At 35.0% G+C, this 25,661-nt stretch overlaps 1 protein-coding gene across 1 annotated transcript in view; it reads right to left on the reverse strand.

Annotated features, from left to right (window-relative positions):
• plxna3 (plexin A3) overlaps positions 1-25,661 on the reverse strand; it is a 158,876-nt gene that overhangs the window by 95,709 nt on the left and 37,506 nt on the right. Inside the window, exon 4 of the mRNA XM_042729357.1 lies at positions 794-934. Coding sequence (XP_042585291.1) covers positions 794-934 — 141 coding nt within the window. The remainder of the gene's footprint in view (positions 1-793; positions 935-25,661) is intronic.

The following is a 25,661-nucleotide window of genomic DNA, read 5'->3' on the forward strand; positions in this document are numbered from 1 at the left end:
CATTTTAAAAACTTTTTCACTGGTGGTCTCAGATTTTTAAACACTCAAAGTTCTGGACTGAAAAACATGATTAAAAAATGATGCATAATATTTTGGTAAACATACCAGTATACAGTATTGTTAAAAGTTTGGGGTCTGTAAGATTTTATTCTTTTTTTAAAAAGATGCTCACCAAAGCCGTATATTTATTTTTGGTAAACATACCAGTATACAGTATTGTTACCCCCATTATTCTTTTTTTAAAAAGATGCTCACCAAAGCCGTATATTTATTAAGTAGTATTTAATTGTTTTTATTATCAGTTGCACTGGACAATATTTTTGTGGAACATTTGCGAGATTTGTTTGAGGATTTTTTTGATGTTAAAAAGAGTTCGAAAAAACTGCTTTTTATATATATATATATATATAAAAAGCTCACAGTGGATCTTTGCTGAGCAACAATATAAATTTCTTACCAAAACTTTTGAACGGTATTGTATATTTTTTTTTAAATAAAATGTTTTGGCATTTTTTGGATTTGTCCCTTATTTTTTTCTCAAAATAAATCAGTCTCAAAATAAATACTTTTTTTTTTTCTACTGTATATTCCGAAAAATCTTTATCAGCCAAATGAGATAAACACCGGCTATCAGTATCAGCCAAAATACCTATTTTGGATCATCCTTGATAAATGAAAACAAAAAAGAGCTGTCTAAAAGAGACAAAGTTTGTCCAGTAGACATGCATATAATTTTTCCTAGTATTAGTCACCTCATCTCATCAGAATTGTTCACTTTCAGAATAATTCTCACCTGTTTGTCGCTCAGGAGATAGATGTACTGATAATCAGGACTGAACACCATGTCACGGAGAATCGGGCTTCCCTCCACGACGGTGACCGTCTCATACAGCAGAGCGTTCTCTGAAGGCGGTGGTATACCATCCACTCGAATCTGAAAACAAAACAAAAGACTGAGTTCAATTCAACATGGAATCAAACGTTTCTTCGAAATCTGATTTTGAACGGTCCCTCAGTGTATAAAAAAAGTCTGTCTTTGTAATAGTTCATTAACACATATCGTTTCCATACCTCCTTTACTGTAAACAGTGTTCCTCTGAATCAGTGGTAGAGCATTGTGTTAGCAGCGCAAAAGGTTGTGGGTTCAATTCCCAGGGAACGCACATACTGGTAATACAAAAAAAAAAAAAAATGTATAGCCTGAATGTACTATAAGTCGCTTTGGAGAAAAGCATCTGCTAAATGCATAAAATGTAAAAATGTAAAACTATGATTTTTCAAAGTCATAAAACCAAGATGCTATTTTAGTTTTTCTACTTCAATATTTCATGTTTAATTCACTGTTACTTGCTGTTTCTTTGTAATTCGCAATTTATGACTAAAATTATTTCACCACCTTTTTTTTTTAGTGAGACTCTCCCCACCAATCACTTTACTGTATTTTGTTATGCACCCGCCCGCTTTTCAATCAAAACAAATAAAATCAATTCCCACCTTAAATTATTTCCTCACTAAACATACTAAGATCACAAAAAAAAGCATTTTCATAGTGTTTGTATTTTAAAGGGTTACTCCACCCCAAAATGAAAATTTGGTCATTAATCACTTATGTACCCCCATGTCGTTCCAAACCTGTAAAATCTTTGTTCATCTTCAGAACACAATTTAAGTTATTTTGGATGAAAACCGTGAGGCTTGTGACTGTCCCATAGACTGCCAAGTAAAATACACTGTCAAGGTACAGAAAAGTATGAAAGACATCGTCAGAATAGTCTGCGTACACTATTCTGTGTCAGCTGCAACACAAGGATACATTTTCTACATGTATTTACGCTTTGATCTGAACTAAAACAGCTGCTTGCGTTCAGCGGATGTTTTCCAAAATGGCACTATGGTGAAGTGGGGAGAGACAGAGGAGAAAATTTGTTGAAAAAAGTTATTTTTGTTTTCTTCGCGTACAAAAAATATTCTCGTTGCTTCATAAAATTCAGATTGAACCACAGATGGACTATTCTGATGTCTTTCATACTTTTCTGGTCCTTGACAGTACTTGGCAGTCAATGGGACAGTCACAAGCCTCCCGGTTTTCATCCAAAATATCTTAAATTGTGTTCCAAAGACGAACAAAGCTTTAATGGGTTTGGAACGACATGGGGGTAAGTGATTAGTGACAAAATTTTCATTCTGGGGCAGAGTATCCCTTTAAATTCCAGGTATTTTATTGTGACTTTACCGCTCACAGTGTTTCTGGTTGGCGGCATATCATCTCTTACACATCTGATTATCACTGACACACGCAGTATTATAATTTTTCTCATGGATGCAGAATTTTTTGGCTGACCTAGAAAATGAACCCAGAACTTTGAGCGAACGCGAGATTACAGCATCTGATCAGATGTGCGATAAAAATCAATTACATTTTAACAACGCACACACGCTCGAACCCCCGCTGCCTCATCATTAGCAACTCTCTGTTTCCTCACACTGATAATTAGTGTAGTTGAGCTTGCTGGGTAAAAAGCGAGCTCTAAATATGTCAAATTCAAAACATCTTTGAAGTGACGACTGAGGGAAAAAACACAGAGAGCGGCTGACAACCGCATTTACAGTCAGAGAGCTCACCTATTTCCCTACCCGCGGAACGTCAGCGCGCACCTCTGTCCTAATCAATTCTGACGGCAATGTGATAGGAGATTGAAACCAAGCTGTAAGCAAACTAAATTCCCAGTGAAAAGGTACGAAATGCCATTTGGGAAACAGCAGAGATATCAAAATGATGAGAAGAAGCAAAAGAAGGTGCGAGGTGGAAAAAAAACACCCGAAACAGATGCACTGGCAGCGGACTTGGGCCGTCTCCTAAATATATGTTTGGTTTGGTGTGAAGTGAATAGTTTGTCTGTTAATTAGCTGCCTCCTCATTGCAGCAGTTGCAGTAATTAGGGTTGACAAGGTGGCATCAATTAGTCGAAGGCTGCCATATTGGGTGTCACATATCGCCGGCCAAGTCAGAGCCCACGTCTCCCCAGGCAGCAGGACAGAAGGCCTAGAAACACGACGGACTCTGTCTGCGATTCGTCAATTCATGCGCCACCAGCTGTAGTGTCGTTTTTTGCAGCCTTTGGCTACAGAGTTCCCTTGTTTAAACACATAGGTTTAACACCAGCCGCCAGGTTTTGCCATACCCTCATGGAATCGGATCAATTTGTGAAAGCAGTTCAGTGGAGAAAGAGAGACAGTGTGTATTGTTCACAATTTATTTGATTCGAATAACTTTAACTAATCACCATGTCAACCTGTATGAGTTTTCCTTCAGTGTTAACAGAAAAGTAGACAGTAGGGGTTCATTAGGGCCCAAACATCAAAGTGTCATGACATACAGCCAAGTATGGGGACCCATACTCAGAATTCGTGCTCTGCATTTAACCCACCAAAGTGCACACACACAGCAGTGAACACACACACACACACACCATGGGGGGACACTTCATTTACAGCGATATCGTTGACTTGATTGCAAATGATTGCACAGATACTATTTAAACTGAACTGAGCTGCATGATGACATCACTGAATTCAATGATGAACTGCCTTTAATTGTCATTTTGCATTTTTGACACACTGTTTTCCTAGTTAATGTTGTTCAGTTGCTTTGACACAATCTGTTTTGTTTAAAGTGCTATATAAATAAAGGTGACCTGGCTTGACCGTGAACACACACCCGGAGCAGTGGGCAGCCATTTATGCTGCGGCGCCCGGGGAGCAGTTGGGGGTTCGGTGCCTTGCTCAAGGGCACCTCGGTTGTGGTATTGCCGGCCAGAGACTCGAACCCACAACTTTAGGGTTAGGAGTCAAACTCTCTAACCATTAGGCCACGACTTCCAGTGAACCATATTAAAGGTAAAAAAAAACCAAAAAAAAAAACCATAAAATCAAGAAATTCTTATTTATGGAGAACATCACAAAGAGAACCAAATTTAGGACTAGTTTAAACAACGGAGGCTGCTCAGTGTCTGATTCGGGCTGATGATCTGACAGAAAGCAAAAACGACAGTCACGTTGAGCTTCGTTTATAGAACATCTACGTTGGTCAAACTCTAAGGAAACCATTTGTGGGTACTAAATGTGGATCTCTCAAACAAATCCAGATGATGAGAAAATATTCTAGCAGAATCTGTGTCATAAACTGCATTTAATTTGTTTATTAGACAAAAATTAAAAATCTCATTTTCATATTATACACACACAATTTATTAAAAAATTCTTAAATATTTTTAGTGAATTTTTGCTTTTTTCTTACTTTCAATTTTTTTTTTCATATTTGTCTAATTCAATTAAAAGTCTTAAAAGTAATATTGCATTAATGATATACAGTATATAACTACAATTTATAAGATTTACTATCCTATATAAATACACATATATACTTATTATATGTACATATATGCAAATATAAATAGATTTATAAATATATAAAAACTATATATAATATTTTAATTATAATTTTCTTTTATTTATATACACACACAAATTAAATAAGAAATGATTAAAATAAATTATTTAAAGACCAATATTATTATATAAATGTTATTTCAATTTATAAAATGTATCATATATCCATAGATATTTATACACATACAATTTAACAATATTTACATTTTGAGATTTAATTTTACACCCATGCGTGTGTGTGTCTCTGTGTGTGCATAATTAGGTTAAAAAAAAATACGAAATAATTAAAAAAACATATCACAATATGCATTCAAAATTACCTAAAAGCATTTAAATAAAATGAAATTATGCACAATGATCACTGCAGTGTTGCTAATCAGACGGTCATCTGCTGCTAATGTCGATAATCTCAAAATAGCCAAACATTGACAGATTGGTGTATAACTAGATTAAATGTGCCAAAGTAATCTAAAAAAACTCTTATTTTAAACCTCAAGAGGAAAAATTATCTTCTGCCACAAACTAAACAAACTTTATGCCAAGCACCCAGCGCTCTTTCTGCCTAACTACAGCTTCCATCCATCAAGACTAATGCAGGGGTGGAAAATGGAAGAGTGGAGGAACTTTTACACTGGATTAGAGGAACGAACAGCCATAGCATTGATTGTTCTGGGGTCTTTTAGCCAAAATGACACTGAAATCCCACAGATATCTCTCGATAGTCGGTGAATGGGGACGATGGGCTACAAAAATACCAGCAGCATTCAGACCTGGTGAGCGCTGCCCTGCAATCAGGTGCACTTTTCTGCCTGTCTAGAAAAAAAAAATCTGTGGTGAACTTAAATGGCTTTCAGGAGGGCACGTTTTAAGATGTGTACTCTTCTCCCTAGGCGGGGACGTCCTCGCGGCGCACTTGAGTGTTTGAAATGCAGAGTGCTTGCTCAGCCTGCCGAGAGCTGACCCCGCGACAACATCAAAAGCCTCAGATGAGGGTAATTGGAATTTAGATAAATATTACCTTCCCCCCTCCATCTCTCCGTCAGTCAAATGATGCCGGGGTAACGGCGCCTGCCTATCCATCTATTAATTAACCTGCCGGAGTCGTAGCCCTGCGCTGCAGCGAGCGACCGGAAGACTGACGGGTTTGATCATAGCCCAATTTTTCCCTCATCGATCACAAAGGGGGCAAAGAGAATGAGGAAATTACTACAGCGGGAGAAAGTGGAAGAGGGGGTCATTTTTTTGTTCATTTGGGTGCTTGTTTTTTTATCGATCTGAAGTCCTTGTGAGGGCCCGCGCTTCAAGGACTGGGTGAATGAAGCTCTTAAGTGGAGCTGGATTCATTTCCCATCTCTCTCGCTCTCACTCTTCCAGAGTACTGTACAAAAAGATGTTCTTTTTTGTGTTCACTGGATTCATCTTCCAACAGCTAAATTATTTCTGCAAGGACACGAGATGACAAGAGCCTCTAATTCTGCATAATTCATTCAACAATAATGGTTGCATTTTGATAGACCACAAGAGATCTGGCTATTAGTATTAACAAAAACTTGGTAAAAATATATAAAATCTATTATAGAAACATATAAAAATAATAGTGGTCAATCGATTTAAAAAAAATACTAATTAATCACACATTTTTTTCTGAAATTAATCAATTAATCGGCAAGCGTTAATTAGGTTAAATATTTTTAACACGTTAAACTGAAAAAAATTAAATAAACTTTGTTTTGAAAAAAATACTGAAACACACACACACACACACGTTTACACATTTATATTCTATTACATTTTGAAAAATCAAAATATATCCGGCCAAGTAAATGTAACAAAGATGTGGAAAAACACAATCAAAACTTATTTATATAGATGTCACACTTTGATGTCACAAAGTATTTCGCAATAAAATACAAAACCACAAAAACAAAATGATAATAATCAAACCAAACAAAAGCAGGAGTAAACAGATGAGTCGTCCGCATGTTTTCAAAAATGTCCACAGATCTTAAGTCCATTGGAAGAGTGTTCCAAAGCTTAGGAGTACAGCCTCAAAAGCACCAAATAATATATAAAAAAGATCAAACTGAATTTTTGAGATGCTATAATCTTTATCATTCTGTCTGCAGTGCACAGCTTTCAGCCTCTGCAGAGTATTTGCTTTAAAACTGAAAACGCCATTGAACAGAGAGAGAAAACTAGCGTGTGTATGAATGAATGAGACACGGAGAGGGTGTGAGAGACTGCTGTTGACTAACACCACTGACATACAGGGAGGAGGGACGGCCCACCAGAGCTTCATTTATCACTCACATCAAAGAGTGAGAAGAGAGAAGAAACACAGTGTGAGAAAAGAGTGAAAGACACAGCGGAGTGATAGATCGCAGGATAAAACTGGACTTTGTAAAACAGAAGAGGACGGTCTTAAATCTCAGTCACATTGCAATGACAACATGCAACGATGTGACAATCCCAAATACAGACTGATCCCCGTTAAAAACACAGTATTTCAGCGTAGATCCTGAAAGACAGCCACACAGAAATGATACGACACAGACAAGCTCTACAATCAACAAAAATAACTAACTCGCACGCTGCAAACCTCCCATATACAGCATATAAACATCAGCTTGTTGATAGTGGCACATTAACGTTATAGCTGTTAACATGTGGTCTTATTTAAAAAGGGTTTTAATTTAATCCACAGCAAGGTTTATGTTTTCATTGGCTTGGATCAATGATTCATATCAGAAAGTTATGTTATTCTACTGAGCGAAAGTACCAGACATCCTAGTTTAATGTTACTTTGTTTTCTTTTGAACATGGAATATTATAATAGTAACACTGCAAGAATCCAAAGACACGACAGCAGTAGATAAACTCCTGATCTGTGCAAATACTGCACCTCTGAGACACATTTAAAAGAAGTTTCCACCAGAATTTACATTACAGTTAATAGAAAACATCAACTTACAGACGATAAAACCATGATGGTAAACAAAAGCAGAAAACACCTCTACTGTACTGATTTTCAAATCTAATGCACGTTACTACTGTATATTCTACACCTATTGTCTGAATTGTAATTGTTTTTCATGTTGTTTTTTTTTTGCTTTATATACAATAAAAACATCACATTAATAATAATAGTAATAATAATAATAATAATAATGTTTGTTAAAATAATCACTATAAAACAAAACCAATAAATAATATTGTAAATCAATAAAATACATTTATAAAACAATAAAAAGCAACTCCACTCTCTTGAAATCACTTTACAACAATAATAATAATAGCTATTGTTTTCATCATAAATTACCATAATATATAGTTGAAAAACATTTAAAGAATTTGATTATAAAACAACAATAAAAAATACATTTCTATACTTATTTGTAATAATATATAATAATACATCAATAAAATGCATTTATAAAACAATAAAAAAGCAACTATAATAAATAATAATAATAGCTATTGTTTTCATCCTAAATCATCATCATTCATAATATATAGTTAAAAAAATCTAAGCAATTTGATTATAAAACCACGATAAAAAACATTTCTATACTTATTTCTAATAAATAATATATAATACATAAATAAACTGCAATAAAGCAATAAAAAGCAACACCACTTTCTTAAAATCAAATGTATTTTACTATAATAATAAATTGCAATTGTTTTCATAATGAATAAATATATAATCAATAAAAGTTAATTATAAAACAATAAAAATAATATTTCTTCTATTACTACTTTATTTAAAAAATACTATCAAATGCATTTGAAAATAATAACAATTGTAAATGCATTTGAAATGTAATATTGTCTTTATAAAAATAATATTATAATATAATATATAATACTAATACTAATATAATACTAATTTGTCAAAACAACAACAACTATTATTCAAAACATAAAATAATGTTTTTAACATCACGTAAACAAACAAATATAATAACTAAATTCCTAGTGTCAGCAAATGGAATTGCAACAATAATGACTCACATACACAGAATCTGAAACTTTTAAGTTTCATTTACAGTATAAGGCAAAAGATCCAAACCACTCGTGCACTACAACAAGAGCGAGGAACAGACCAACATTTTTGTAGATTTTGCTTATAATCATGTGGACAACTAGATCATTAAGTCACTGAGTTAACCTAAAAAACCCCGGATCTGTCCGCTGCATGAATAAATCACTGATTCACTGATGATTCAATAATGAATCAAGCATAGCTAGGTTACTTTTATCCTGCTTTTGTATCCTTGAGGCATTCAAAACGCCTCCTCTTGTGTTTAAAGAAGAAAGTCTCTATACATTTTTAGGTGCGCTATTCCTTTAAATAAACACCACATATCACCTTTAAGCTCCCACACCTTCAACTAAACGTCATTTCCACTGGATACTGCTGTCGCGGCTCTCCACACACTGCAGTTAAAGGGGATTATGGAGGTAAATGAGATATATTTTGCCCTCCTGTGTCAAGAGAGGAATGATGGGATATTACACTGTTGCTTTTACATTACATCTGCCCCATCTTCAACCTCTTCGGGTTCACTCTAGCCTTTAAAAAAGGGTTTCCGATTCTGCGTCGAGCCAGATCTATTTTACATGAGCACCCCAGTAATGAAAAAAGCCCTCCACTGTCTCAGAAAATGAGGTCAAAATCCTCAAGCTGCAAATTCATCCTCTTAGGAGAGCAAAGGAGACAAAAGCGTTGCACCCCAGGAACAGAACAAAGGGTCTGTAATTCAGTTAGAGTCCTTATCCCGTTTCCTCCGATCTGGCCGTTTGCGGAGACCAGTCTCACGGAGGTTTACGCCGTCAACACCTGCTTTGTCTCACTCTATCCTAACAAATCCGAGCAACTAAACCATCAACACCCTCTTCCTCTGCAGCTGCGGGCACTTTCTACCGCATTCCGTGACCTTTGACCTGTCCTGACCTCTGAACTCCAGTGTCTGTGCATGGTTTGGATTTAAAGGTCACATGATCCACAGCACTTAATGCTTTCAGAAATGCACACAGAAAGGCATTCTGGGTAAGGAATGCTGTGGTGTCTTGTGCGGAGCGACTACACGTCCTCTGACGCCCTTCACCCTCCACCAGCGCCTAGTTTCACTCAAACAGCAATTACTCAGATTCAGTCATGTATACCAGCCGCTGTATAATGCCCAAATTACAAGCTCACCATCGCTGGAATGTTTTTATCAGGAACAACCTTTCAATTACCATTTAGTGTTGGTTTCGGATATCCGTACGGAGTAAATTACAGCCCACTCACACAAAATGACTTCCCCCACATTTTTGGGGAAAATGCAATAAGATCCACGCAGCATTAGGTGTTTTATTCATTTGAAACCTTTATTAAATGTTAAATCTTAATTTAAGAACAAAATTGAGAACAGCAATTAAGTAAAAGCGCACTTAATTTGAAAGCCTCCAGAGCAAAACGTGAGTAAACTTTTGATGATTGCATTAAAACAACAACAACAACAACAATAATAATGAATATTATTTGTAATTACTTATTTTATAAAGCGTTCATATAATCTATAAAAGATATAATATCATTAAAAACAACATTTTATTATTATTATTGTTATTATTAACAACAACTCTTTATATTTTTATTTTTACTCAAAACATTTGTATTTTTGTTCAGTGTACTCTACTTACTAATTACTAGTTACTAATTACATCTTCAACAGTGTCATTAGATTACTGTACAAATTACTCTCTTCAAAAACTATTTAATTACTTATTACTAATTACTTTCTAAATCCTATATCAACCTCAACAAGTTAATGAAACAAGGATAGACATGAAATAGTTTATTATTATTATTATTGTTTCAAATAAATAAAAGATAACTACATAAATTGTTCTGGTCAATCATATTAGAGTATGAGTCTTACTGACGTTTGCTTCAATATTCTTCTAATTACTGCTTATGAATACTTAGTAAAGTAGTTGTTAAGTTTAAGAATTGGGTAGGATTAAGGACTTAGAATAAGGTCTTGTAGAATAAGACATTAATATGTGTTTTTAAGTAATAATAAAGATCCTATATCCCAGTTATATTCATGCTAATAACCAACTAGTTAATAGTGAGAATTGGACACTAAAAGTGTTTCCAATATTCTTATTAACCAAAGTATTTAAAGTGTGTAGGGTACATAAAAAAGCATGCATTTTAAAGTTTAAATGTTGAAGTTAAATCCACTATTGTGTTGTATATAAATGCTTTACAGTCTATACACATTATTAAGTTCAATTACATAAGTAACTGTAATTAAATTACAGAAAAAATAAGAGTAATCCCTTACTTTACTTTTTCAAGGGGAAAATTAATTATATTACACTAACTAATTACTTAGTAACTAATTACACCCAACACTGCTCTTGTTTACCACTTAATGTTCATTATTATTATTATTATTATTAATCCCTAATAATAACATTATTATTATTATTACTATTTATTGTTATGTATTTCCTTATTTTTATTTATTTGAAGCAATTATTTAGTCTTGTTTACTTCTGTTTAACGTATTATTATTATTATTATTAATAATAATAATAATAATAGCAAAGAATATTTTGTGTTTACTTTATTTACTCATAACATTTTTACTAATTTGCCACTTGGTGTTGTTTTTGTTCTTATTATTATTTGTATTATTTTCATTACCATGCTAATAATATTAATAATATTTTTAGTAGTGACTTTTATTATTATGCATTTATATTTTTTATTTAATCAAAGCAAATGTTTACTCTAGTTTACTCCTGACTCAGGTGTTCATAAAAATGGTCCATAATAATAATGATGATGAGTATGATGATAAAAATTATTCTTGTTATTATTATTATTATTATTATTATGTGGAATAAGCATTACATAGTCACTAAATATTCATCTCTAAATCTTATTTGAATATGCTTCATGAAAAAATTGCTCAATTCCATTAATAAGCTTTTTTTTTTATATATATATATATATATATATAAATAATGCTAAATGTTGTTTCATAACCTGTAAGAAATACTTAATGTTTATAAATCTCACAAATTCTCTCAATGGCATGGCAGAAAGCTCATTTTGGACCCGGCATTCTTCTCGTTCTTATCCAATTATTCTCTCTATCTCTCCAAAAAACAGCCACCAAAACAAATGGCTGAATTAAAAACAAAAGGCAAAGGCAGCATCTGAAACGCAGTGATTTTGTAAATCCCTGCAGGTGCACAGGTGGGACGTGCTGGCAGCAGAAGCAGGGATTTGGGATTTGGGTTCAGGCATCTCATGGGCTGTCACACTGAGCAGAACGAGTGTAGACAGGAATGTTACTTCTCTCACACGCTTGTCTCAGGCCAGAGACCAGTCAGGCTTCTCTGATCACTGCGGACCTGCTGCTCAGGTGCTGGATCCCAGCCAAGGGAGCGTCAGCAAACTCACCTCTCATCCTACAGAAGAGAGAGAGACTCTAGGACTTGCTGTAAGGAGAGAGAGCTGAGATGCGTCACCACATTAACCTAGAAATGATCTGTAGGTCATTTTGGTCACATGACCATATATTTCCAAAGATCTACCTGTGATTAAGATGCAAATAACAGTTAGTATTTTTAATGCTTAACCCTTTATTTTTATGTCAACAGGAACTTTTTACATGATCACTGACATGCAAAAAGGTTTGACATCAAACGAAAATGCCGAACAAAAAGTCCTGAATTAAATAATTATACATGATGACATGCATAAAATCCATCTAAATCTTTTGGCTAAATATCATTAAACTAAATTAATAATTTTTTTTCCAAAATAATAACAATGGCGTAAGATTACCCTGACTAGTGACATAGAAAAATGTTTTGTTTTTTTACTCAAAACAAATGTTTACTCTTATCTTCTCCCACATAGTAGTAGTAGTAGTAATAATAATAATAATAATAATAACTTTTAATTATCTATCTTTCCATTTATTTGTTTATTTTATTATATTTTATTTATATTTTAATAAATGTTTTACCTAAATATCAATGGATTAAAGCATGCCACACATCACCTTGACTTGAGACAGAAAAATAAAAAAAAATTCAAATTAATACTATAAATATACATGTGGAAAATACACTAAAATGATGATGATAATAATAATAATAATAATAATAATAATAATAATAATAATAATAATAATAATAATATTACAAATACTATTACTATTACAATTGTTAAAAATATAGCTTATATTTTTTATATTGAAAACTACTTAATTACATTTAATTACAATTAAAAAATATTCTGGACATTAAATTTTTTTTTGGCTAGTTTAGGAACATGTAAATAATATACAGCAAAAGTATATTCAGCAAAAGTATATACTCATTTATATTCTTTTTTTTTTATTTAATATAAATAGTTCATTTTTGGTTGTTCTGAAATATAATTAGGGATATTAATTTCACCCTGGTTTCATTTCTCCTCTCCTAGAGGACAACTTGCCAAAAAGTGGCACAGCTTACCCCACTCCCCCCGACTTGAGCTCTACTGTTGGCATTCCAAGAAGAAAAAAGATGGAAAGGAAAACACAGGCAAACTTTGCCATTGACCCCTTGAAGACTCGAATTCCAGCGTAAGCTTATTAACCTCTCCTGCCCAAATCCAGACAGAGGCAAAGCCAACATGAAACCGCACTTAATCCAACAATTAATCACTCAGGAAATTGCGTGTTGCTTTTGCACATCCATGCGGTAACGCACAACACACACACATACAAGAGTGTGCGTGCTTTGTATGCATCGGCACGTCGACGGAGATGTGTTTGGAGTTGAGGGTCTATGTTTGTGTTAACATAAAAAATAGTTCAGCGCAATTCAAGTTTCCATGGCGTTAACCCCGTTTGACTTGCTGTTCTACTTTGAAGTATAAAAGGCAATGTCTATTCAGGCCCGAGACTCATCCAAGAGCTACTTCATTCACAAAGGCAAGTCAATTACAGCTTTGCTTTGTCAGGGGAAAAAACAAACAAAAAAAAAACAACAAGCACCAGGGCAAGAAGAAATGTATGAATTTTTAAAACCAAACGCTGATGGATGACGATGCAAATCTACACTGAAGCCTGAAACACAGGAAATTTAAAAAGGAAATTGACATTAATGCAATAGTGATGTAGTGCAGCAGAGGTATTGCCAGTCTAGCCGTTCATGTTCAGTGGCGAGTGTCGGTGTGACTGAACTATTTTCGTCAGGTTATGAAGAAGTAATTGTTGTCCAAAACAATTATTACAAAAGCGGGTTTCACATACAAACCTTTCTCATTTCATTTCAATGTTAAAACGAACTCGGAGTCACAATATGGTCAACTTTAGTATTGTTTAATAAGTCTACTGGCTATTACTCATATTGCTTATGCAAATCATGCAGATTGTTTCAGAAAGGTGTATGATTTTTAGCGAATAGTTCAATACATGATGCCGATATTACAAGAAGATCACATCCTAATTGATCAAAACCAGCACACGTTTTCAAGATTTGGGTTCGTGTTTCTGTTGACCATGTTCATCCGAGGGATGAGATGCCGTCTTGCACACATCATTAAGTCAACAGCGAGTCCCACTCATTACGTGTTGAAACAGTGTTTGGAACCAGGAAGGACAAACAATAATCATGTCGCCATGTTTGAGAGCAAACACAATTAATGGCTCTCTCGCCATGCTGAAGTGCCCTTCGGGTTAACAAGACGCAGACGAGTACCGTAGCGCGTTGGCTAGCTGCTTCTTACGCTCGGACAGATTTGAATAATGATGCTACAATTAATTTCAGCTGCATTAGCTTATCTATTCTAAATTTTTCATTGCTCTTCCTTATGCTTTGGCGAAAAAGCCCTTTAGCGTGAGTCATAAACAGCAGATCGATCAACGTAATGAGAGATTCCTAGCTTGATTTATCACTGGGCACGATAAGCTAATCAAAAGACATGTAAATCGGCGTTTAGGCCTCGCACCTCAAAACAAAAAACAATTATGCATTGACTAAAATACAGATTTGTTTCTGTTTATTGTGCTTAGCCTGGCCTTGAAACCCAAAACTCTGACAAAAACATTAGTGTGAGACTGAAGCTGTCCAGGTGGCTGTCTTCCTCTCTCTGTAGGCTCAAGACAGACATATAAAATTACTTGACGGGCATTCCACGCACTTTAAAGCCAGACAGAAAACCAGTCGCTGTGGTTTCCCCTCTTAACTGAGCAGAAAGAGCATCATGTGCATCTTAAAAGGAATCTTAAAGTGGTAAAGTTGCTGCTTTATGAAACTACATGGTACTTAAAGGGACCTAAAGTGAAAATTCTGACAGCATTTACTCACCTTCAAGTTGTTCCAAATCTCTGAGTTTATTTCTTTTGTTGAATATAAAAAGCATTCTGAAGAATATGGATAACTGAACAGTTGCTGGCCCCTATGGAAGTTTGTTTCCACCACTTAAAAAAAATACAAAGATAATTTTATCTGAAATTTTTTTTCCATAGAATTACACGTTTACAACTCACAACAGCAAGTTATAAAGGTTTGCAACTGCGATAAATAAAGTCAGAATTGCAAATTAAAAAAATTTGCAAATCATACTTTTCTCACAATTGCGAGTTTTTATCTCGCAATTAAATTTTTCTCACAATTGCAAATTTATATCTTGCAATTCTGACTATTTTTAGCACAATAGTGAGTTTCTCGCAATTCTGACTATTTCTCACATGCAACTGCAAATTTACATCACGTAATTCTGACAAATCTCAGAATTGTGAGATAAAAATTGCTATCGCGAGTTATAAAGTCAGCTCACAATTCTGACTGAATTTCTTAAATTGTGAGTTTATCTCTCACAATTCTAACTTTATAACTCAAAATTGCATGTTTATATCTCACAGTATTGACTTTATAACATGCAACTGCAAATTCATATGCAATTCTTAAAAAAAAAAAACAGGGAAAAAAGTCAGCACTGTGAGACGAAAGTCACAATTCCTTTTTAAATTTATATTCAGTGGCGCAAACAAGCTTTCATAGGTCTCCATTGACTTCCATAGTATGGGAAAAAAATTACTATGTAAGTGAGGGTCGGGCGATGTCTACAAAATTGGCATCAGGCGATGACTACAGTGAAACATCGCGATGGACAATGACATCGGGGGGGGGGGGGTCACAATGCTAATTCTATCAGCTATTTTGGGTTCAGCAGAATAAATAAATACACGTTTGGAAGAACTTAGTGAGAAAATGGCAGAATTTTCATTTTTGGGTGGACTGTCCCTTTAAGCAGCACCTCCTTATCAGAAACATCCAGATTTTCAACACCTAATGGAGCTACAGAATCCCAGACTTCCTGAAACCCCCAAAACAATCTGTGAATAACTCATTGCGATGGCAACAAAGCACTTAGCGGGTCAGTAATAATTTCTCCATCAATTAAACTCAGTCTTTCTTTGTTTCCATTGCTTTTCTTGGGTTTTAAGACACACTATGCCTTTAAATAGAAAAAAAGGCAAAACACAACAGCCGTTTTTCATTTCTGCCACAATGATATTGGCACCTAAGTGTTGTTGGCTTTTGTTTATGTTGCTTTGCCGAGCAGACATGGAAGCGGGTGGAGAAAATGATTGGCCCCATTGTAAAGGGTCTCCATCTCTGAAACCCTGTGAGAAAAAAACAACAACAAAAAAACAGTAACCCCTCAGAGCGAGTGTTTACAATACGGCCCGCTTACACTTTTTACTACCTCCCGGCCCTAATAAAAGAACACACCGATATAGAAGCCATTTCAAGGCATCCTATATATTTGTGGCTGACCCGAATTGGTTTTTCTCTGTGCTAAATAATTAAATTTGAGCCATCTGGAAGCTTTGTGATCTAATTCAGACCTTTCTCTGCAGGGCAGGCTGCTGTGCCCGGGATCTCGCAAACATCTTTGAAGGACTGACAGATATGGAAAGAAAGGATTAAGAAACGTCATGCCGGAGAGTAAACGGCAAGTTATATGGTTTAAAAAGTCCAAAGTATGGTGGAGCTGTCGACTGAGGTGTTAAGACTCTGAGTAATGCGCGAGACGGCCACTCGTTTGCGGATGACTCACTTGTTTGAAAAAAAAGCAAGCTGGCTTGTCTGTGTGAGTTCACTTGCTCTCGGTCAATCTGGGAGCTAGTCAAAGCTTAATATTGACACAGACTTTTTATCACTACACAGTTCAGACACCATACGGCCCTCTTGACTGACATCCGGCTGAAAGAGTTCCACACTGCGGCCCGCTTCGACCACAAACACGTTTACCCAACAAACTTTAAGGCTCAAGTCCATTAAAGTCCACATGTGGCTGAAAAGGATAAGAAAAGAGACACTGAGAACTAGCTAGAACTAGAATATTTGCTGTCAGTTTTTGGTAGAAACAATGCAGATCTGTATGCATCAGGCCTATGTTATGTTAGTTATCAATGTTATTATCATGTTAGTTAAACTTATGTTAATTATCAATATTATTAGCAAATTTTGTCTTATTTTTCATCTTACGTCATCATTTTTGTTACTTCCATATTGTAGCATTTAAAAATTGTTTATTGGTTAATATTTCGTTTACACAATTGGCATCATTACTATTTAACTTCATACCATTGTTATAGTTATTGTTTACTCAAAATATTACTATCAAAAAAGATTGTTCTTAACTGAAATAAAGCTGAAATCAAATAAAATAGGAACCAAAATCTCCCTAAAATACTAAAACTGAAATAAAGCTAAATTACAAAAGAGAAATAAAACAAAAATGACAAAAGCACATAACAGTACAGTATACAAATAATACTGAAAATGAAAAAAAAATGGAGAAATAAAAATAAAATTATATGAAGAGCATCGAGCAGCAAGTATTTCACCAACATCACATCACAAAAATTATAAAATTAGCATTTAAGTAAGGATGCTGGAAACAGGATATGGCTAGTTAGGAAATGCAGTAATATTCAGTAAAATTTCTTATTGTATCTAGCAGCATTCGAGAAATTTGTGAAAATGTCATGCAAATAGAAGGCGTACTTGTGTGAAAGTGAGCAAGAGTGTGTGTCGCGTGCGATGATTGTTTTTGTTTTAAAAGGTCAATGTGTTTAGCTTTTCTGCAAGTCTTTGACTTCAACATTATACTGACACAAAAGCCTGACTGACCGCCAGAAAGGTTTTACATGAAAGAGAGAATGACGAGCCTCGTTTTCAAAGAAACACACACACAACACCAGATCTCTGAGAGAGAGTCCTTTCACTGTTAAAGCAAATGCTAGTCAGACACGACTGTGTGGAAATCGCTTAACATTCATTTATACAACAAAAATCTCATCAACTCTCTTAGGTCCAAGGGCAAACCTTTACATGAAACTCTCACTTACTCGTATCCAAACATTAAAGGCCGTTGGCCTCGTTAATAACTGTTATTATAGCGACGGAAGTGTGATTGTTGATTATTAGCACTTGAGTCTCTCTGAGTAGCAATCTCACTGTGCTCATATTTCCACAGAACAGGTGCTCCCTCGACATGAGGCCTATTTTTGGGGCCTGACCAGTGGCACTTCACTTCACTTACACACAACTCATTCAGCACTTCCCAAACGCATGCTCCCTAAATCCCTGAATGTCTGCACCAATTATAAAAAGAGATACCTCAGATTGTTCTTTCATGACGGATTGAGATGTGTTCAAACCTGTTTTTCCACAGAGTTTAAAGCTCTGTGTTTCCACACTGTGAGATTCATTCACCAAATAATTACAGCACAGTATTAACAATAATCATATTTGACAAATATACAACATTACACAAAGAACCACATAAACATAAATGTGTAACATATAATTTCACTAACTGTGGGCAAAAGTGAACAGTGTAATTTGGGTAGTCCAATTCACCAATGAAGGTATCTTAAGAGCGATTCTTTGAATGAATCATTCAAAAAGACTCACATGCTTACAAGCTATTGATCTGAATCAATCTAACAAATCACTTGAATCCACCTTAGTATTTCCTGATATATAATTCATAACACGTATTGAAGTGCAAATTATCAGCCAATCCATAAATACTTTATCATTATACTATGATACAATTGGTAAGAGCTAGTGGTTTTACCGAATCTCAAAAAGACTTAAACTTAAATGCTTGTGGTTTGAATCAGGCAACCATTGAACACATAGAATCAAACATAGTGGTTGCTGAATTAAAATCTGTTGCATTTATTGAATCATGAATTATTATAACTTGCCAATAAATAAATAAATAAATAAATAAATAAATAAATAAATAAATAAATAATGATTACATTACAGCAAAAAAATAAAAAATAAATAAAAAATATAAGGTCATATCCTATTTTCAGCATCCTAACTTAACTGCTAATTAGATTTTTTTTTAAATGTTTTAATTTTTGAAAAATATTTTATCATTAATTTTATAACTAATTTGTATTTTATTTTATTTGTTTAATACTATAAATTTATTATTATTATTATTATTATTATTATTATTATTATTATAAAAAACTACTACCACTATATTAATGTTGAAAATGCTAATTATTATTACATAATAATAATAATAATAATAATAATAATAACTATTATTATCATTATTATCATTATCATCGTTATTGTTATCATTTATAGTTTCTTTTTTTTTATTTGCTGTAGTAGAATGAATGAATGAATGAATGAATGAATGAATCCTTTATATTTCAGCAAAAGTTGCTTTGCAATATTTCTTAAAGGATTTAGAATCGCCCTTTAATTGAAGAATCAATTTCTGGTTTACAAGATATATATCACATGAAAAAAAAAAAAAAAAAAAATCACATTTCATTTTGGATATTAATCATGGATTTTTACCTTGGCACACATGTAAACACTGTAATGTATGAATATTACCATTGTTCAAATCCAAGAAACGTGTTATTCTAATCTGATTTCTGTACTCTGGCACCACCACTGTTCTTTTCACGAAAGCCTTTGTGTTTATCTATCAAAGCCCCGAGCTAAACGTGGGATAAACCCCATTTTTTAGGATGAAATGACCTGCTGGAGGGAAAAAGGAATGGAAACACGAACCAACCGCGGAGGATTTCACCTCCTCTCATCTGACCCACTTCTTTCAGAGTGTCATTCGAGAATGTTCTGGTAGATATGTAGCTGCTCGGTTGGTACACGCATGCTCGTCTGTATCACATATTAGCCCACAACACCACAGAACAGCCGGCAGTAATGAAGCCATTGTCCTGAGGTCCGCTACAATAGATGAACAAACCGGAGAGACACAACAGGACTCTAGTGTCTGCGGCCAGCCATCCTGTCTGCTCGTCTCAGATCACCGTGTGCGTACCATGGCACGACCTGAGGGAAGTGCTCACTGGAGCATTAACCCTTCAGGACAGACACTGACGGGCCGGGGAGGTTTTAAGCTCATTAATTGCATCCGACCCCCTCCTTGCCACACACAGACGCAAGATGCACATGGACAAACACACACACACACACACACACACACACATGCAGCACACCACAAAAACAAAAGTACAATAAGAAAAGGGACCACCACGGGTTGCCTCAAAGGCATGCAGGCCTGCAGCCGCCCTGCCCAGACATCCATCTTTCTTCACCTCCCCACCCATGGAGAGATGATCTCGTCTGGGCGGCCCGTCCTCAGCTAGGAATTGGGACAAATTGATAGCGACAGAGGTAAGGAAGAAATGGGAGCCACAGGGGGGCTTGTGAATTTCCTTGAAATCAACCCATGTACCCCGACGCACCCAGCCCCCCACACGCTCTCGGTGTCTTATCTATCATTCAGCGCGGGGCTATCAATGTGTTAAACACATGCAGTGACCTGACTGCAAATGCTCTGATCCTATCAGTCATGTGACCAGTATGAGACAACGGCTGCATGAAGAACAGGTTTGATGGGAAGATATTTATTCTCGCCGTCAATATGCTGCATGATGAATATTTCACACTATTATTGCGTTCGATGTTTCATTTGTGGTGCTTTGTGAACTGTCATGGCAATAAATGAATGTGATGTGATAAGGAGGCTAGTTATCATCACATTTAAAGACAGTAATTGGACAAAATGCTTACTAGAATGTAGTTTGATTCACAAATGAACAAATCTTAAGAGACGATTCTTTTAATGAGACATTCAGGCAGACTCAGAAATAAGCAAACTGTATGAGGTGATTCGTTGAATGAATCACTCAATAAGATTCACAAATCGAATAAGATTATTCTGAAGACATGAAGACATTCAAGGAAAAAAGCTGATAAACAAGAACATTAAATAAGCTGATTTGTTAAATGGATCACTCAGAAAGATTCACAGATCTACTAAGATGATTCTTCGAATGATGCATTCAAAAATACTCCGAAACAAGAAAACCGCATATGCGGATTCTTTAAATGAATCACACACACACACAAAAAAAAAGTATAAAAAAATCATCTAAGACGAATCTTAAAATGAGATGATTCTAAATGGGACATTAAAATGTTTATAAATGGGACATTAAAAAACTCAAAAACTTACAAACAAGCAAATTTCATAAGTCAATTCTTAAACTGACTCAAAAAACTTCTGACAAATCATTTAAAAACAAAAATAGCTATCGATTTCAATCAGAATAACAAATCATATCTTTACTACTGTAGCTTTTATCTAACCAGCCAATTCTTTAAATATTTCAAAGTCTCACATAGAATTAGCCGAATTTTCTAAAGGAATCATTCACTAAAACTATTCTTTTAATGAATCAAATAAACAATTGAGAAAATTATTTTAACAAACCACTCATAAAACAAAGAGCTATTGATTTGAATCAGTTTAATGAATCATATCATTACTAGTGTAGTTTGAGTCACAAACAAACAAGTGTTACGAGTCATTTCATTAAATGGATTTCTCAACAACTCACAAATTAACAAATCTAAGTCAATTCTCATAATGATTCATTCAAAAATTATTTAAATCAATCATTTAAAAACTAACAGTTGACGAACTATAATCTCTTTAAGAGAATCACAAATTATTAATACTTCACCTGAAATGAACCAAGACATACGTAATGAAATATACAAATTAAAAATATATATTCATCTTGTTTTAGATCAAAACAATTCTGCACCAAATACTGGTACAGACTAGCAATTCTTGGGGTTTTATGAACGGAGTTAGCTTTGCAACCTTCATTTTTCCTTAATTTCTCAGACGTGACAGGGAGCGACACATTTGTGTGAATTCATAGAGTGTTGAAAATGCATTTTCTCCTCACGGGGGCTTTAAATAATTTAATGAGGAGCTTTCCGCTCTCTGTGCTTCCCTTCCCGGTTTTATTCCGGGACCCAGGAGATGCCACGCAAGGTCAAGCCTAAACGGGCACACACCAACCATGCAACAAAGCCCAGGACACTCCCAGGCTTTACGGCCTAATCCTGCTCTAGATGCCTCAGAGCATTCTGGGAGAACTCTAAGGACGTTCCTCACGACAATACGGCAAATGTTCCAATCTAATCTCAAAGCGGGAGAGAAAGAGAGACAGAGAGACAGAGGGAAAGACAGCGACAGGAGCGAGATGAATGAAAACAAGTCTCTCTCTTGGGAGAGTGACAGTTTTTGCGTTTTCCGTCTCCTTGGTAACAGAATAATAATTGATTTACCGCCCAAGAACCAGCCTCCCATATCAGATTTCCTGCCCTTGAGAACGATTGTGTCATATTTTAAATAACAGCCTGTGATTTCAGAAACCTGAAAACGATTTACTAGCGCTGCAATGTTTACTATATAACTCGCCACAAATAAACACGCATGTGGCTTTCGCCAGACTGGACAAACTATCATATTAGGACCTTCAGGCTAAGACTTCTGCCGTGAAGCCGGGACATGCATTTCAGAGCTGTAAGGGAAGCTTAAATCTGCCGATCTATATGATTGATAAAGATATTTTCCAATCTGTCTTTTATAATTGGGAGAGGATATACTGCCCGTCGGAAACAGATTAATAAAAGAAAGACTTATGAGACGAGTGAGGTGAGAACAGACTCAAACAGTATTACGCCGCAGCCCGTTTCGAATGTGCTGACCAAACAGGACATACGCATTTTAATAATCCGTCAGAAAGAGAAAAATACATTATCAATTCAAATGTGCTCAAATGCCCATTCAGTCGGTTAGCATGCACTACATTTAATTCCACTCGTTTTAACAATAGGCTGAATGGATTCTGCATGCTGGCACCTATCTAGAGCCCGTTTCACCGGCTGACGCTAAGACGCTAATTGAGAACACAGCTCCTTTCTGTATCGGAGTGACACTGCTGATTCAACTATTTACCAAATGAGATGGTAGAAACGCACGCTGTGTAGCTGAGAGCTTAGAGGACTTCATTTTTCCACACTGGCACCAGGTTTGGCTGAGTGCCGAAAGGCAGAACGACAGTACAATTCAACGAAGACCTACACAGGTGTCCAAGTTCTCCTGGGACCTGATCTAGTAGGTGAACTCTTTCAAGGACATGTCTACGCCCTATTTCTCCCCTAAAATCAAAGGGAACACAAGAGTTATTAGCCTATTTTAAAAGACTATTAAGATTTCGTATTCCAACATTAATGACAATTAATCACATTTCCTTCAAAATTCTCATTGTTATAGACCCCCCCAAAATATTTATAATGAAATAAGAAAATTATTAATGCAATGTAAAAAAAGATGTATTATTTAAATAGAACAGCATTTATCATGGTGGTATTTGTAATATTTAATTCTTGTATTATTTCAAAGAAAAAATTATTAATAAAACTGACTGTATTTCTATTTCGGTATTCAAGAATTTTATTATTAATGTTTCATTTTATATATACATATGTATATATAGGCTATATATATATTTTTTATATTTAACACACACGTATATATATAAATATATATATATATATATTTATATATATATATATACACACACACACACAAACACACACACACACACACACACACACATACATACACATATATAATTAATTCTTTATTTAAATTATCAATAATGTTGGAATGGTGTCTAGTGCGGACAAAAAAGTTCAAAATAATAAAAAAAATAAAAATAAAAAAATAATAACCTGTAAAATGTTTACACATTTAAAAAAAAAATTGTTTCAAATTTGGAGTCGGATGTGATCTGGACATGTTTTTGTGAGATTCACCCCATTCATAAACCAGGCTCACCTGAGCTCATACAACTTGGACACTGTTCTTCTCTTTCGCATCCACCTTTTCACTCCATTTGGAGGCCCACATTTAATACTCCTTTGATATTTCGGTCTGATTTTTATTACTTTCCTTCATCCTTATACTGTCGACCTGGCCTTTTGTGAGGGTCAATGTGGATTCCAGACTCTCCGTCACTCCATCAAGATGGAGAGGAGAGAAGGTGCACGGGGCAGTGGGGCTCAAGGGAACTGTAAATGTCTGCAGCGTGAAGCAGCACTCCTGGGGTAAGTCAATCCTGAGGGCGGCTGGTGGTGGATCGGGATGGGACTGGGGGAGGAGGGGCGGTAACTGGATTTAGTGAAGCATGCAGAATTCACACTAGTCTGTAATCAGAAACACAACGTGATGGAAGGAAGGTGTCTCAAATGTCAAAAAATAGAAACAGAAAGTCATTTAATTCTTTTGTTGAATTCTGAACTGGATATATGGCCAACCAAAGCCTGAGAAAATGTGCACTTGAAAGAAAAGCATGTTCTGAAGAACAGCTCTTTGGATAAACAAGATCAGATCCTGCCAATTTGGAGATTAAACAATTAACATTTAAATGGATAAACATTTAACTTGAATTAGGGAGCAGAATATCATAGAAACTACTGAATTTGATCAGTAAGTAAACACCTAGCAACCACATAGCAACATGTTAAAACACTCATAACACCTTAGCAACCCACATAGCTATGGGCTTAAAGCCACTAAAAACATCTTAGCAACAACATAGCAACATTATAAAAAGGCACTCGGAACCCCTAAGCAACCATATATTAACGTTCTAAAAAATATTCACTTTAGCAAACACAAAGCAACATTCTAACAAACACTAAGAACCTCTTAGCAACCACATATCGACATTCTAAAAAAAGAAAGAAAAAAATTCAGAAAACCTTAGTAACAACAAAGCAATGGGATAAAAGTTACTCAGAACACCTTAGCAACCACATAGCAACATTCTAAAAAAAAAAAAAAAAAAAAAAAAAAAAAAAATAAAAAACCCTTATTAGAAACCATATAGTACCAGATCAAGAATTCGCATTGATTAGTTTTGCCGATTAATCAGCACAATAGTCGATTAAACTAGAGGTCAAGAATTTTATTGATTAGTTTCGCCAAATAATCGGCACTCGTAGTCAATTAAACTAGAGGTCAAGAATTGTAATGGTTCGTTTTGCTGATTAATCGGCACTCAAAGTCGATTAAACTAGAGGTTGAGAATTGCATTGATTAGGTTTTGGGATTAATCAACACAATAGTCGATTAAACTAGAGGTCCAGAATTGTATTGACTATTTTTGCCGATTAATCGGCACTGATAGTCGATTAAACTAGAGGTTGAGAATACAGATCGAATAGTGTTGCCGATAAATCGGCACCAACAGTCAATTCAGCTAGAGGTTGAGAATTCAGATTGATTAGTTTTGCCCATTATTTGGTACCGATAGTCGATTGCTGGAACAATCGGTTATCAGCAGATGTCCATACCCATAGTTTTTCTTTGCTGCGTCAGTTTCCACTCACAGTTTTTCATTAAATTACATAGAGAGCTACAATATAACATGCTTTCTCTCTTCGTTTTGCTCTGTTTTTCCAAACACTGAACTTTAAACTCACTGATGCCAGTTTGTTCATTCCTGAAGTGAACTTTTGCCTGTTTCCTGAATAAATAAATTGTTCTAGACCTGTTAGTTGTCCAAGATGCCATGCGGCATTGCACTTTTTGTCCCATGTGTGAATGCTGTATTTTGTTATTTTGATTAGACAGTCATCAAGAGTTCTAAAATAGAAGCAACTAAATTGTGACAGTGTTAAAAAGCAAATAAAGTGTGTAAATATAATGTTATGACATCACAATGGCATCACTTGCAAGCTACATGCTATTGCGG

This window comes from Cyprinus carpio, chromosome B8 (genome assembly GCF_018340385.1).
Source record: "Cyprinus carpio isolate SPL01 chromosome B8, ASM1834038v1, whole genome shotgun sequence".
NCBI classification, from domain to species: domain Eukaryota; kingdom Metazoa; phylum Chordata; class Actinopteri; order Cypriniformes; family Cyprinidae; genus Cyprinus; species Cyprinus carpio.